The sequence below is a fragment of the Onychomys torridus genome, chromosome 11 (assembly GCF_903995425.1).
Source record: "Onychomys torridus chromosome 11, mOncTor1.1, whole genome shotgun sequence".
Classification (NCBI taxonomy): Eukaryota; Metazoa; Chordata; class Mammalia; order Rodentia; family Cricetidae; genus Onychomys; species Onychomys torridus.
This window is the reverse complement of record NC_050453.1, coordinates 37,473,198-37,487,931: the sequence shown is the minus strand read 5'-3', so window position 1 is coordinate 37,487,931 and position 14,734 is coordinate 37,473,198. Positions and strand designations below refer to the sequence as shown.

Genomic DNA, 14,734 nt, shown 5'->3' with positions numbered 1-14,734 from the left:
GACCTCTAAATAGTATGATTATGTCCATATTTGGAGGTGGGGCAATTGTGGGAAAAGGAGAAACACAGGATCAGGGACTGAAGGGGACAGCAATTGAGGACTCCTGGTCTCTGGCTGAAGTGCCTAGTGTAAGCCCAGAAGTTAAGCTGGATTTGGGATATTGCCTTGGCGGAGAGGTCAAGGCTGCTCTGGGTACCATAGGGTGGGGATGCACAGCTTACCTGGTAATGTTAAAGGGCCAGGCTTCTTGGGCTAAGTGCTACTAAAAGAAAATAAACTGGAACTGAGGTGGAACCTCATGCTATTGCTCAAGCCTTACACAGCCTAATGCTGGAGCACTTTCTGAATGGTGGGAGAGCAACTCTAGAGATGGGGGATAAGAGCCTGTGGGGCAAGTGAAGGATTGGTAGGAATAAGCAACTGTACACAGCAGGGCTGCCTTTGCCTGTCTTCTGGCTCACAGCCAGTCACCTTGATTTCTGGCTACATTTACATTAATTTCTCTATTCTTCTTTCCCTGTAGCTGTGACCAGCATAGAGGATGACACACATATAGGAGATACAGCTACTGCCACCCAGACCCAACACATAAGCTCAGCTAAGCACCCAGAGTCTAAAGAGAAACCAGCAGGAGACTTGGGTAATGGCTTCTGTTTGCTAACCTATCATCTAATAGCCTAGCACTTAAAAATCTAGTCACTCCTGGCCCAAGATACTTGGGGGTCTTAGGAAAGATAACATGAAATGCTGGCAATGGGGTCAGGAAGGAGATGAGGATTCTAGTTCAAGATGTGTGACTACTGCAAGTGTAGTGAGGCAAACAAGTATCATATATAGCTTAGTTCTGTAGTTTTTCTCATTTTCAAAAGGGGCTCAGTAGAAACTGCCCTATATCACAGGGTTGCTATGAACATACAAGGTACTTAGGCAAAGGAACATTGTAAGTTGTTAAAAAGCTCTGCAAATACATGTCCTACCACGAGGCTGTAGTTTTTGTGATGATTATAGTTGACATGTAGCAAAGACTGAACTTGCAGTGAGCCACAAGAATATACTGTAGAGATTCAGCTGTATATAATAAGCTATACCTTGACTGACCAAGGAATCCTTCAAGAGGAAGCCATTTTATCAAGGAATATTTAGTGTTATTTAGCTTATTAATATATATATATCAGCTGTCTTCTGCTATTAAATTCTTGTGCGCCCATATACTACTAGGCCATATGGCAAACATTTTAGCTTCTCAGACCTACTGCTGATCTACTAGGTAACACCCCTGCAGGGCCTACGAGACAGGTGGGCTGTAGATGCATAGCCTTGTTTCTTGCGCAAATGAAGCTCAGGGAAAATGGCATTCCAGAACAATTGACTCAGAACAAAGGAGATTTTTGCATATCCAGGTGGAGTGAAGGATGGGGCAGGATTCCTGGCCAGAGCAGAGTTGCAGGTTGGGAGAAAAGAACAAGGCAGTTTCTGCAGAGTGTAGGCAGAGCCATATTGGCTAGGGAGAAGAGAAGGAAGCAGTTTCTCAGAGCAGGGGTAAGGAGCAAGGAAGGAAAGATGGAAGACAAAGAACAGATGAAGATGAGGTTGAAAGCACAGGAGCTTAGTTAGGACTATGACAGAGCAGTAGGTACAGAGGAAGGAGCTGAAGCTGTATAGATGGAATTTTGTCTTAGAGAAATAAATGGACAAAAGAGCATGGTGTACATAGATTCTTTTCCTTCAGATAACCCCACACCGGACATAGCGTCTTCCCCAGGACCCTGGGAGGAACTTTCTTAGGGCAGGCCCTTGGGAAAATTCCAATATGAACTTATCTATTAGTTTAGAGAACTTCCTTGGGGGTTTTCAGGGTAGGGAGCTCAAGGGAAGGTGAAATTTTAGCATGGCTAAGGACATCTGTATAGTAGATTTATGAAAAGGGAATAGAAGATCACAGGAGAGATGGTGTCTAGGCTGTGGGAAGAGAGCTGATACTGGTACAAAACATAGGAGTTCCTTTTAGGGGCACTGCTTGGTGGTGTTAATTGTGGCTCAGCCATTTCCCTCTTTTTTCTCTTTGAAATCCTCTGTCACCATGTAGCACCTATGATATCCAATGGGTACTCCTAACTTCTAAGAACAGAAAAGTTCAAGTGGCAATGGGTGACATTCTTCTAAACCAGGAAACATTTTCTTTTCCAGAGCACTCCTTTGGAATCTTGAAAGCAGATTTTACCATCTCATCACTGAGGGATCCAGAAGAGATGAAAGACCAACTTTTGAGTGAGGTAAGATGTCTAGCTTTTTGAATTTTGATCATTCAGGTGACAATAATGTAAAGTAGTATTGTCAAAGCCAATATATTAAGAGAGTTGGGGCTGAGGAGATGTCTCAGTTGGTAAAGTGCTTGCATGTTCTGTATAAAATCTTAGCAAACTGTCTGGCACACAGTTGGTACTCAATATTAGCTCCTTTACTGCTACAATAATTAAACTGATTACTGAACATAGCCTGAGAAAACATTGTTCAAGGGCTAATGTAGAAGCATCTATCTTATGTATTAAACTGGAGCCAGTGAGAAAATTGGGTTTATACTGGTAAATCCCACCTCTTGCTTAGCTTTGTCAGAATGTATTTGTTTCATAAAGGATGGTCCTGAGGCCTTGGGTTTGGTCCCTCACACTATGACAAAGAAAACCAAAACAAAACCAAGGTAAAGGAGCTTTAAGGCATGAGCATGCCACAGACTTCCTGTCTCACTGATACAGAAAAAATGAAGTTGATAGATAAGGGCAAGGTAGCGTGGGGTCTTAACAGCATTTAAAATTTTAAGTACAAAGTAAAGAAACACCTGTAGCTAACTTATCCAAACCTCAGGAACAGTGATGAAGGACACTGCTACAGTTACCCCACATAGTGTTCAGAGGGCAATATGGAGTAATGGAGCATATACATATGTGTGTGTTTAAATTTACCTAATGAGTCTGATGCTCAGTAAAGATTGAGAACCACTGAGTAACTTGATGCTATTGACAAGGTGCACTCAGGTGAAGGAAGGCTAGGAAAGAAATGGTACGGATGGACATAAAGAGTGTATCTGTTAGTTATTTAGCGCTAAGTGAGCCATAGGGTCATAAAGTATCATCAGTTGCTTTCTCTTTTTGTGGTGCTGGGTTAGGAATGGATCCCAGTGAACTATATCCCCAGCCCCACTTCTCTCTTTTTAATGTTTCAGATCCAAGAAGTTTTAAAGCTTATATTAGGTCATGAGGAATTCACATTGAAATGGGTCGGCTTCGAAGTGAACAAAAAATAGTAAACATCTGCTAATTTTCACTTTCCTTTTGAAGTAGTTGTCGTTCAGGTTGTCTTTAGTTTTTTTTTTTTTTTTTTTTTTAATTCCTTCTAGCACAAGATTAGAAATAACCTGGAGTGTTCCCAGATGCATAGCCCTATATGTAGCACAAAAGAAAATGACATGTGAAACCTGCATTCTTGGGTTTTAGAATGAGAGAGATAAGCTGAAGATAGCACACCTTGAGAACGATAAATAAGGACAACTCCCTGACCCAAACAAGAAAAATCCTAAGAACAAACTATGTGGGGAATATGAGAAGACCACAGTGGCTTAGGGCAGCTGAAGGAAGCTTTATTTCCAAGGGCGTCACCATAACACAATTGATACCAATGCCAGTTATTTGTCCTACACATAAGTATTTTACCTGTAAGTTGTAAAATTTTAAGGCAAGATATTCCTAATGCTAAAATGTATCTTCAGAATAATATCCCAGTGTACCAAGTATCCTAAGTGCCCAGAAGATATGTTAGAAGATAGCACATAACATAGATGTATGTATGATAGAAATAGTACTATAAATACAGTAGCAACTTTACTCTGAAATGTTTAAAGTTAAAGTTTATTTGTATTTTTTGTAGGAATATCAATAAAAGACCTCAAACGTATCTATATCTGTACATGTACAAGAACCGTCAAAAATTATTCACAGAACAAAAATAAATCTTTTTTAGAACCCAGGTAATGAAATGCAGATATGGATCACATATGGAACAATCTTGAGTGCTACAAAGCACAAAAATATGGCTTTAAAAATAAAATAAAATCTTGGGTTTTGTTTTTCTAAGGTGAATTCTCTTTCTTGAAATAAAAATAAATTATTTTGAACTATCTTTGTAAAATAGTCATGTGTATTAACACACTCTTATTAAGGCCCTGGAGATGAAAAAAAAAAATCAAATTTGGAAGATAAATTCCTCACAGGTGTGACCCAGGTAAATATGCTGCTGTTTGCTTGAGTTGATCCTAATATAGCTAGAAATATCTAAGCACCAGTCAAAATTCAACCTTTAACTACTTATTTAGCTTTTCTGTAGGATAGCGGTCATTGAGTTAATTAGCATTTAACCTTTAGTGAACTGGAAACTGATAATTTCCTTGAGGGTTTGGAAATGACATAACCATGCTATTTATATTCAAATGCATGACCACACACAGAGGATGGGACCTCTAAAACACAGCTGTGGAAATGTCACTGCACCAACAATACAGTCAGGTTTTCAGTTCCAAATAACAGAGTAGAAAATTAAAACGTGCTGTGCCATGGGGTCAAAGTATTCCTGACCTCTCCTCGGGTGGCTCGCTGCATTTACCAAGGCTAGCTGGGCTGTTGTTCAAACACCTGAGCATTAACTGACTGAGGAACCAAAACTACCTTCTGTATTCTGCTCTCGGATGGTGACAGTCATCTGTTGCTCCATATTCTCTATGCTACCAATAATGACACCTAGCTCAAGTCACTTTAACTTATATATACATATAACACATATAGTACATTTAAAAGAGAATAGAATTTTATAAAATCTAAAAAAACAACAAAACAAAAACAAAACACCAAGAAAGTTTAGGAGTGACTGGTTTATAAAGTGGATTAACATTTTTTTTTTTTTTAAAAGGGATGCCCTAAGAGGTGTGTCTTTCTGTAGGCATGCACATGATGTCTCAGGAGCTGCCTTTCCACATATACATCGTAGGAGGAGCCAGGGGAACGCAACTCCACTTATTTCTTTGAACTTCTGAGGAACCGAGTCCATTGGATCACGTGTCTTCCTCAGGATCTTTCTGGAAGAAATTCACTCTTATGCAAATTGCATCACCCTTGTCCTTTCAAAGCTCCAGAGCTTTCCTAGATGGTCTGTGACAGGAGGGTGCTTTATAAGAACTGATAACAATTATTCAAACATAAAAAAAGCTTTACAAATTTGAAACTTCAACATTACTTGCTTTTAAGAATCAAGTATAAGTCCTTTAAATTAATAATAGTTTTAAAGGGTATCCCAGGTACAGGGTGGGAAGGTGACTTTTTACTGCTGAGGCAAGCAAGGAAGAGTTCATTACTGACTTGAAAAAAGCCAAGGGGTGCCAGGCGGCAGTGGCGCACACCTTTAATCCCAGCACTTGGGAGGCAAAGGCAGGTGGATCTCTGTGAGTTCAAGGCCAGCCTGGTCTATACAGTAAGATCCAGGACAGGAACCAAAACTACACAGAAAAACCCTGTCTCTTAAAACCAAAAAGAAAGAAAGAAAAAGCCAAGGGGTATAGAGGAGAATGTCCCCTGAACTTGTTTAATCTGTAGCAGAAGGACTCCCCCCACTCCATGAAGTAAAACTGTGGGATGGGCTCTGGAAATGCTGAGTTTGCCAGTGACATGGCTAGTCTAGGTCCAGCCTGGGGCTCAGTCAGTCTGTTAACTGAAGATCCTGAAGAAGGCTGCTTCTCCTAGCTCAGTCCCTTAACACGCCTTCTCAGGAACTGCACCTGGGAGGAAGCAGAGCAAACACTAATGCAAACACACTTGATTGCAAGTGTCCTCTGGAACTTCAAGAAAAACCCTGCTCCTAAACTGCTTCCTTGAGGACACAGTGGGAGCCAGGGCTCTGGACAGCTGCCATCCCATACAAAAGCCACAGGTACAGTAAGAATAGAGAAACTACTGAAATCATGTTCAGCCTCAGTATGCACACTGGATGTTTACAGCAATCTTAGAGACCCTCATGTTTTCTTTACTGTGCAATACCATAACAGAAGACAGAAGCAGACTGGCCCGAACACTAATGTTCCTTAGTTAACACTTAACACCACCCCGATGGTAAGTGAAAAAGCAACACAGTCATAGTAGCACAATCACCTCAGTGTCCACACCAAGTGAGGCTGCCCCAGTCCCAAGCAGCACACAGGGATGGATGCTGAAGCAATGCTAGTCTTATGAGAATAGGTCTTTTTGCTGTTCTGGAAAAGCCTGGAAATCTTATTGCTCTAGTGATGTAGGAGGGAGACAGGAAGCCCCTTTCCTGGTTCTATTAAGGCTGTCTTGTAAATGGTCACGTCTGGCCTTCACTGGGATAAAAGCTTCACAAGTACATCACCTGAATATCAAACCCCATCCAACCCTGGTCTATTCTCACCCTGTAACGTGCTGATGTGTTGACAAAAACAAGAATCGCAAGATGCAGCTACTTTTTAAAAAGTCACACATTTCTTCCCAGTAAAACAAAATGATGTACCTATTTGAGTTAAAGAAACACCATATAAATTAGCACCTGCTGCTGTTCTCTTCTATACTTAAAAAAATTCAAAATAAACTTTGTAAGATTTCAAAATTCTCAAAAAGAATATTTAAAAAAGTATTTTTTTTAAAGCATTTTGAGACAGGGTCTTAACTCAGGTTGGCCAGGATACTTGTGCAGCAGCAGATGACCTTGAGCTCCTGCTCCTCCTGCTCCCCTCCCTGGAGTGCTGAGACTGCAGGCCTGTGTGCCACTATCCCAGTTCATGTGGTGCTGGGATTTGAACCCAGGGTCTCTGGCATGCTAGGCTGGGCACTATGCCAACTGAGCTATACTCCAGCTCAGAATAGTATTTCTGATGGGCTAAAAAGATGAGTAGGCTCCAGGAATAATCTGAGATTTAATACCTGGGAATAATGCTGAACTTCTGACCTCTAATCCTCTTACTATTTCTGTTATTTCCTTTTTTCTCTTCATTCATGGTAACACGATGGCTAGAGGGCCTCATCCTATGTCCAAATGTTTTGAAATTCAATCTTGCAGTGCAGACAGGCACTCAGAGATACCAGAGTGTTAACAGTTACACTGCATGCATCACTACACTTATTTGACCAACTCTCTGTAATCTATAACCAGCATCTCAATACCTTTTCAACCTCAAGCAAGATGTTACCACATCATATACTTCAGGCCACTGAGACTAAGAATTGCCTAGCTTCTCTGTGGCACTACTGAAGGGTTTTCAAGAATGAAGGAAACATTGCTAAGCTACAAACAAGAAAAGATCTATGGTTACATTCCCTCTTCACTCAATACAGGCCATTACTGCAGAATCAAATAACTTTTCTCTTATGAAGTAATTTTAATACAATGTGGCCTCAGCTTGGAGAGGAGATAAGACCTGGTAAAATAGCCGTTAAGGGTCAAGAAAACACTCAAGTGGCCATGGAGGCCTGCAGCTCCAAGCACAGTGAGATATTTGTCTGATACAAAAAAGGTTATTATGAAGAAACCCTTTCCAAAGGTTGTTGGTTGAGGGCTCTGGTGAGGTTGCTGAAATGCAAGGTCAGACATAAAGGTCAACCTAAGGGGCAAGTGAGACTTGGAATACATGCCTGGGACTTGGTGGAAAGGAGGGCTTGGGATGGATGCCTGGGCTTCAAACAAAGAGGGTACTACCCATGTTCTCTTGTTTTCTTATAAATATTCTACTATGTAGAAACACATACTCCATGCATATGGCTCTGTTATGTCTTCCTCCGCATCCTTTACTTAAAAAAAGTATATAACTTAAAAACAAAACAAAACATTAACTTATTTGAGAAATGCTGTTCTTTTTTTTTTCAACGTAAAATGGTGTAGATCTTGCTTAAAGAGATTCAGGACTCTTTTTAAACATTATCTCTGTATATCTGACAGCATAGAAGGTATGAACATTTTTGATGTGCACATTATATGTACATATGTGTGAATATATGTATATATATATATATTTATATATAATATTTGTTTAACCTGCAGCTACCTTTCTCAGCCTCTGGTAATTAAGCCTGCATTCCAGATGACATGTCACATTCTGGAGAAAAACATGGATTTTCTGTCCTGTGTTAAAGCCATTAATGATAAGCTGGGTCATTCTTGCTGAGTCTACCACAAGTGTGGAATAACAACTGGAATGTGCTATCCTCACATTCTGGTTCTCTGTACCAAGATTAATCAGCATTTAAAAAAGAAAGACATGCTTCAGTTTTAGATTTCCTTCCCAAATTTTATGGGAAGGGATAAACAGAAAGAAGCAGCAATTTAGAAGTTAGAAGTGGTGATGAAATAGCCCTGCCCACAGATTTGCTAGTATGGTGGATACAATCTTTAGCTTAAGTAGAAACACAACTGACAAATAGGAAGGAAAATCTGAGTGGGAAATAGTCAGAGATTCCTGCTCTGCTGTAATTAGCCCTTTTTGTGTGGAAGAAAGGGTATTTATTCAGATGGTTCATGAATGGCACACTTGAATAACCTCTCAGTGAAGAGTAAAGCCTGCTGGTGCTGACCATTCCCAGCACGGGAGGCAAGGGCAGTGCCCAAGGAAAATGAAGATGGTAGAGAGACACAGATATGTAGAGTTCTGTCAAATCCTGATCAGATAAGAACCATCTGATCAGAATCATCCTGGTTGACCAGAGGCATAAATTACTGTTTTGTATGGGTCTTGGTATTGCGTGTTTTCCTAATGGTAAGGGACTAGGGTGGGGCTTTTAAACTGGCAGATGAATCCCTGAAAAAACCATTCTGACAAGGTCCTATTGCACTCCATGTGCTCCTCCTATCCAGTACCCAGAGTCTCCCTACTGAACTGGCAGGCTCATTTCTCACTCGCACTCGGCTCCTACTTTTCCTCCACTAAAAACTGCAGTGCTTTCAACGAGAGAAAAACAATAATAAAATAGTAATAATTAAAAAGGTAATCTACATTATTAACTTCCTTTTGGTATATTACAGTGATATTTTTGTACATGACCCAGAACTAAGTTCCCTATGTACATAGAGACACTGGAGAAAGCATTGACATTGGGAGTCTTTGCTTTATGCCCTGAAAGACAAGGTTCCTTTCTTCATTAAGAGTTTCTCAACACACGGCTATTTGAAGCAACATTCTGTAAACCTGGAGGGTAAACGGTCCAGGATAGGAGAGCTGGGCAGCTTCCTTCTGTCTCCTCCCACAGTCTGTATTCACAAAGGCCATCAGCAGCTGCTGTTCTTGAATTCACCATTCTCCGTGATGGAAAGCTTGGTGGGGTTGGTGGGAGAGATGCCATTGCGGACCTGCATGCTGTACCGCTCCTTCACTTGAGTCAGTGCGCTCATCAGTCTTGTGTTGGCTGAATCCAGGGACACGATCCGCTTTTCCTACAACACACCAATCAGGCTTTATTCAGGCTGCATGGAGGAAGACACTTTCCTTCTTTATTGAATGATTAGTTCAATACTTTCTCTCACAGCACAGTACACATGGTGCTCCCCAAATAAATGGAACGTCTCTGCCTCTTTCTGCACATTGGTTAGGTTCAGCTCCTCCTCCCCTTAATCTCTTTTTTTTTTTTCATTTCTGCACAACAGACTTATTACCAATGATATATTGAGGTATTACTAGGCTGTCTTATGAAAATGACACCATGAGTCAAGCTGCCTTATGTACTAAGTGCTTTTGTTAAAACTGATACATGGAAATTAGGTGGCAACGAAAGAAGCACCAGAGGTTTCATTTTACAGAAGAGAAGTGCACGTGATCCATGGGTTCACCTCCCAAAGAAGGCATAACAGTCCCATCTGGGAAGAAGTCACATTGCTCAGATTAAAGCAATACGTGGTGGCAGTTTAGACTCTCCAACAAGGTGAGGATGCAAGAGCAAGAGGAGAGAAGAGCAGCCAGAAGCTCAGACCAAGGAGTTGCTAGAATATGGGGAGGGAGATGTGCTGAAAGGGATGCTATCAACATGACACATGAGAACAGATAGAGAACACAGGCTCCTAGACTCATTCCAGCTCAGTTACTCCAGGAAAGCTACCCAGTAAACGGAATGCTTTCATTTTCTCTTGAGTTTTAAAACAAACAAACAAACAAATAAACAAACAATGCTTTAGAAACACTATTTTGGAACTAAGGGTTGTTGAATATCCTCATATCCACCAGAGAGAGGGAAGGAGGGATGAAAAGGTAAAGTAAGATAAAACATTATCAGTCTCACAAAAATTAGTTGAGACTTTTATCTTTAAGTCATCCTAGGACTTTTCCCAACAAACATGAAGTACATATATTTCAGAAAATAATGACAGAGAGGGACAATCTTTACCCATGCTCATAAATAGAAAAGAAAATAGCCCACGAGGATCAACTCTAACAGCAAACAAAGCTCTCTTTCCTGGGAGTATGAGTTCACTCAGGAAGACAAGAGACAAGTTTTATCATGGTACGGTTTAAAGAGCAGCACAAGAGGGCTGAAGCAGCTGCTGCTCCTTTTGTGGAAGCAGAAGCTACAGAGGGCTGCCAACCTAGCATTGCTCTGCTGGAACATACTGCTAGGAGCAAGCCTAGTGATGGTCCTGGGGAAGTCTGGGTAAAGCCTTCACTGACTACAGCACCAGGCAATTCTTGCCTTTCTCTATCGCTCCCTTTGCTGGGAGAAGGAGGTGTCTATGGCAGTAGAGGTGGTGGCTACAGTTTCAAATGTGTGAAAAAATAAAAGCAACCCAACTCTTGCTATTACTATTCATTAAAATAATTCCTATTTTCTGCTGTAAAACTCAAGTGGTTAAGACATACAGAATAAGTATTATTAACTATCCACTTGCTGTAAAAGATTTTTTTTTTTTAAAAGAAAGGTGACTTGTTTTAAGAACAGAAAAAATTCAAAGAAAGATTTGTAAAGCTCTTAAAAATAGTACTTACTTAAAAATTATAGCTAGTGGAATTTAGTGGGAAAACAAATACAACCTTTTTCAAAGACAGTAAGTAAGGGCAAGTAAAAAAAGAACAATAGGTAGATTCCAAATATAATCCCCTTCCTCATAGTGAGGAATGACCCCTGAGCAGAACAAATGGTATTTAAATTTTTAATAAATATTTGTTTCATTTTGATAAATTTCTTGCATATTATCTAATAAGTGAAAATTTGTACCATAACTGGTAATTTCTTAAAATAGGTAAGGAAAGTTATTTCAGTTTTAGGACAAATGACAAGGCCCCAATAAAAAAATTAAGCATTCACAAAAACTAAACAAGACAACCCTCCACCCCCTCAAAAAATCAAATTGAGTCTTAAAGGGTCAAAAAAGAACCCGAGAAGGACTATAATTACATATCGCCTGCAAATAATAACTGATATCAAACAACCTCTCCTGTAGACACCTTAAAGCTTCTAAGCAGAAAAATCCCTTTGCAGTCTCCCTACTGTCAACCTCTCAAATAAAACAGAAATGAAATGAAAAACAAACAAACAAACAAACAAACAGCCCCCCACAAACAAAAAACAACCTCAAACAGGGAACTAGATCTTTTAAAAGTAAAGTTCAGTTGGCAAAAACTGCTATGACATTTGATTCTGCCTGGCTTAGAACACAAAGCAATCTAACATGCCCGAAAGGAAGGACTCGACATGGGAGTGCCAGGAGCTGGAATGTGTAGGAGGCCAGTGCACTGGCCAGGGCTGGGAACTGCTCAGCTAGAGAACGCACAGGGATTACTTGCCTGTTTGAATAATCTCACTTCCATTTATGACCTGTAATTTAACACAGTGGAGATATCACTTGCAATAGTAACTAGGCAGCTGCTTTATTTCTCATAGGAAGTAGCCCTTCTCTGTTCTCTATCTAGTCACATGAGAGATACATGAGTTGCAAGCCCCATGCCTGGGGGTGAAAGGTGCCACACTTCATGGTTTGCTCTATTCCTTGGTGTCATCATTGTGACCCTGAGCTGTGAGGCTCAGGACTGTGATTCTGCCACTCATCCTTTTGCAGTTCTGCAGAAAGGGACTGATGTGTACCTGTGCTTTGTAGCAGGACCTGAGTCAAGGAAAGGAAGAAGCTGAATTCCCCAACAAGGAACAGGGGCTGGTGAGAGATGAAAACCATCCCAGGGGTATCTGAGTGTTAGTGTTCTGACAAGTGCTAGAATTAATCCTACCACAAAGAAAATAACTGTTTTCATTTAGAAATATATATATATCTTTTACTATTATTGGCACTAAGCCATATGCTGTGGATATAAAATTATGGGTTACCTCCTAGGGAGACTATTATTTCCAAATATGTCTTCATTTAAGAAATGAAGCCAAAAGGGCTACTCTGTTCCAACAACCACTTAAGATGTAAGATTCGTTCTCACAGAAAATAATCTGATAAAAAGTCATTTGTTACAAAGAATATCTCAGTATATACAGTCTTTTGCTATTTTATGATTCTATGTACCAGTAAGCCAATAGTTTGGGTTGAGAATGCTCCCTTTTAAAACACTATTATATTTTTAACTGCCTTTAGTATTTATGATTTGTGCTGTGCCTGGTATAGTGGTTTTCACATGTCCAGTGGGTTGTCAGAGTATTCTTTAGGGACCTATATTAGCTTTGGTAGAGGAATTTATGATATAATAAAGCCTATGCTTCAGTGGGAAACATATCACATTTAACAAATGGTTGAGTGGCCAGTGGGAGCATTAGTTTATGAAAGGTGCCTTGGTTCCATTGGAACAGTCCAGAGAACCGAGCCTTTTGAAAATCACACTGCCATGGCCAGACTGTCAATGTGACTGAGTGAGATCCAAGGATCCCTGTAGCATAAATCTTAAAGAGTCTTATTAATAAAATCAAACCTGAGGCCAGTTATTGGGGTGAATGCTGGAAGATCAGAGCCAGCAGCCGGAAGCAGAACAAGCCACAGCTACCTCACCTCACCAGTTCCTCAGCTGATCTTGTTTCCTTAGACCAGAAGCCTCTGTGTCCTCATCCAAATGACTCTCAGCTGAACTGTGCTGCTCAGAAGCCTAAAAGCTTAACCAGCCAAATGCTTCTAGTTTCTGGTCCTCACGCCTTATATACCTTTCTGCTTTCTACCATCACTCCCTGGGATTAAAGGCGTGAGTCACCATGCTTGGCTGTATCCTTGAACAGATGGATTTCTGCCTTTGGAATGCTAGGGTTAAAGGCATGTGCTACCACTGCCTAACCTCTATGTTTAATATTGTGGCTGTTCTGTCTCTGACTCCAGATAAGTTTATTAGGGTACACAATATTTTGGGGAACACAATACCACTACAGATACCATTTCCTACTTCTCTGTTGTGACACCATCTGATAGACTCATTGAGAGCTTTTGACTCTTGGTCAATCAAATTCCCTTCCTAGATTTCACCTTTAGTAACTACAACTTTTGTTTTATACTCAGATCAAAACTAGGGACAGGTAGAGTAGAAACTCCCTAGAAGTTAGTGACAGGGCTATCCTGTAGGCCAGCATACACAGAGCCATACTGTGTTGCTGGCAAGTTCCCTCTGCTTAAGACTGACTGCATTATATTGGCTGAAAGCTATTCTTTCTCAGCACTAAAATCTTTCTGTGTGATTACTAATAAGGCTCACCATGCTTTATACTGATATTGAGAAACCAAAGTGGAACCTTTCAGCATTAGTTTTCATGATGAGATTGCCTTCTTTATTGACACTGTTTCTCTTAAGTTTATGGAGTGATTTTTTTTTTTAAATAGGATAATATAGCAAGATGGCCTTGGATTTGTTTCTACTATTCTTCCCTCACTTACCTTGGGGATACCTAGAAAGAATAAAATAATTAAAAGAGCAAGTAGAGTAGTTATAACATTTCTTTGGCTCAAAAGAGGCCAAAATATCCAGAATTTGAGTCTAAAACATTTTGGGAGCTATGCATGTGAGAAAGCATCACACCTCTTAATTAGCTTCTAAGTCTAGTGAGCTCCAAGATGGATGAAGCCTGTGAAGAAGCATTCTTCACAGGGCTATGCTCCCAGTTTGAAAAATAAACCTCCTCTCACACTGACCTCATAAGGAAACTCAAATGTTGAAGTGCATGTTTAAGAATACTGGGGGCTCTAGTATATACTGACTAGCAGTTGATACATAGAGAATGAAGTAGAATGCTCTCATTATTATTTCATAGCTTAAAGATGAGAAATGCAAACTTGGCTAGTTGTTCCTAGAGAGGTAACACACTCAGTATGGTTAGATGAACCACTATCAAAACTATAATTGCCTTTTGTAATTTATTTCCATTTAGGAAATAAATCAGACTCTACAGTGATAAAGCAACAAGGGACTGGAAACTTCCTACATCCTAGATTTTGCTCTGATCACTGGTGTCCTTGTAAAGGGCTCTTGGAGGCTATCATCTCTCTAGGTGTAGCTATCATAGATTCTAATTTTATCAACCTTTTTTAATATCCAAGAGGTTCTCTAGGCATAGCATCAACATAGAAGAGCAGCCAAGCACATTCCAAGCAGCAATGCCAAACTCTGACCCAAAAGAATAACAAGGAAAGCTACCTTCTACAACCTTATCTTCCTACAAGTCCTTTACTAGGACTAGGTGTTGATGGCAGTGGATGTGACTGACAAGACCGTGAAGAACACAGCCAAGCAATG

General features: G+C 40.2%; 1 protein-coding gene across 9 annotated transcripts in view; it reads right to left on the bottom strand.

Annotated features, from left to right (window-relative positions):
• Positions 1 to 6,671: 6,671 nt before the first annotated feature.
• The window catches only part of Rasal2 (RAS protein activator like 2), a 300,247-nt gene continuing 292,184 nt past the window's right edge, over positions 6,672 to 14,734 (bottom strand). For 7 of the 9 annotated variants that reach the window (XM_036202086.1, XM_036202088.1, XM_036202095.1 and 4 more), the window contains 2 exons: positions 11,813 to 11,843; positions 6,672 to 9,474 (listed from right to left, as the gene is read on the bottom strand). In XM_036202086.1, the coding sequence (XP_036057979.1) occupies positions 9,332 to 9,474; positions 11,813 to 11,843 (174 nt within the window). In that variant the 3' untranslated portion in view covers positions 6,672 to 9,331. The remainder of the gene's footprint in view (positions 9,475 to 11,812; positions 11,844 to 14,734) is intronic. The other 2 variants (XM_036202087.1, XM_036202089.1) reach the window with 1 other exon arrangement.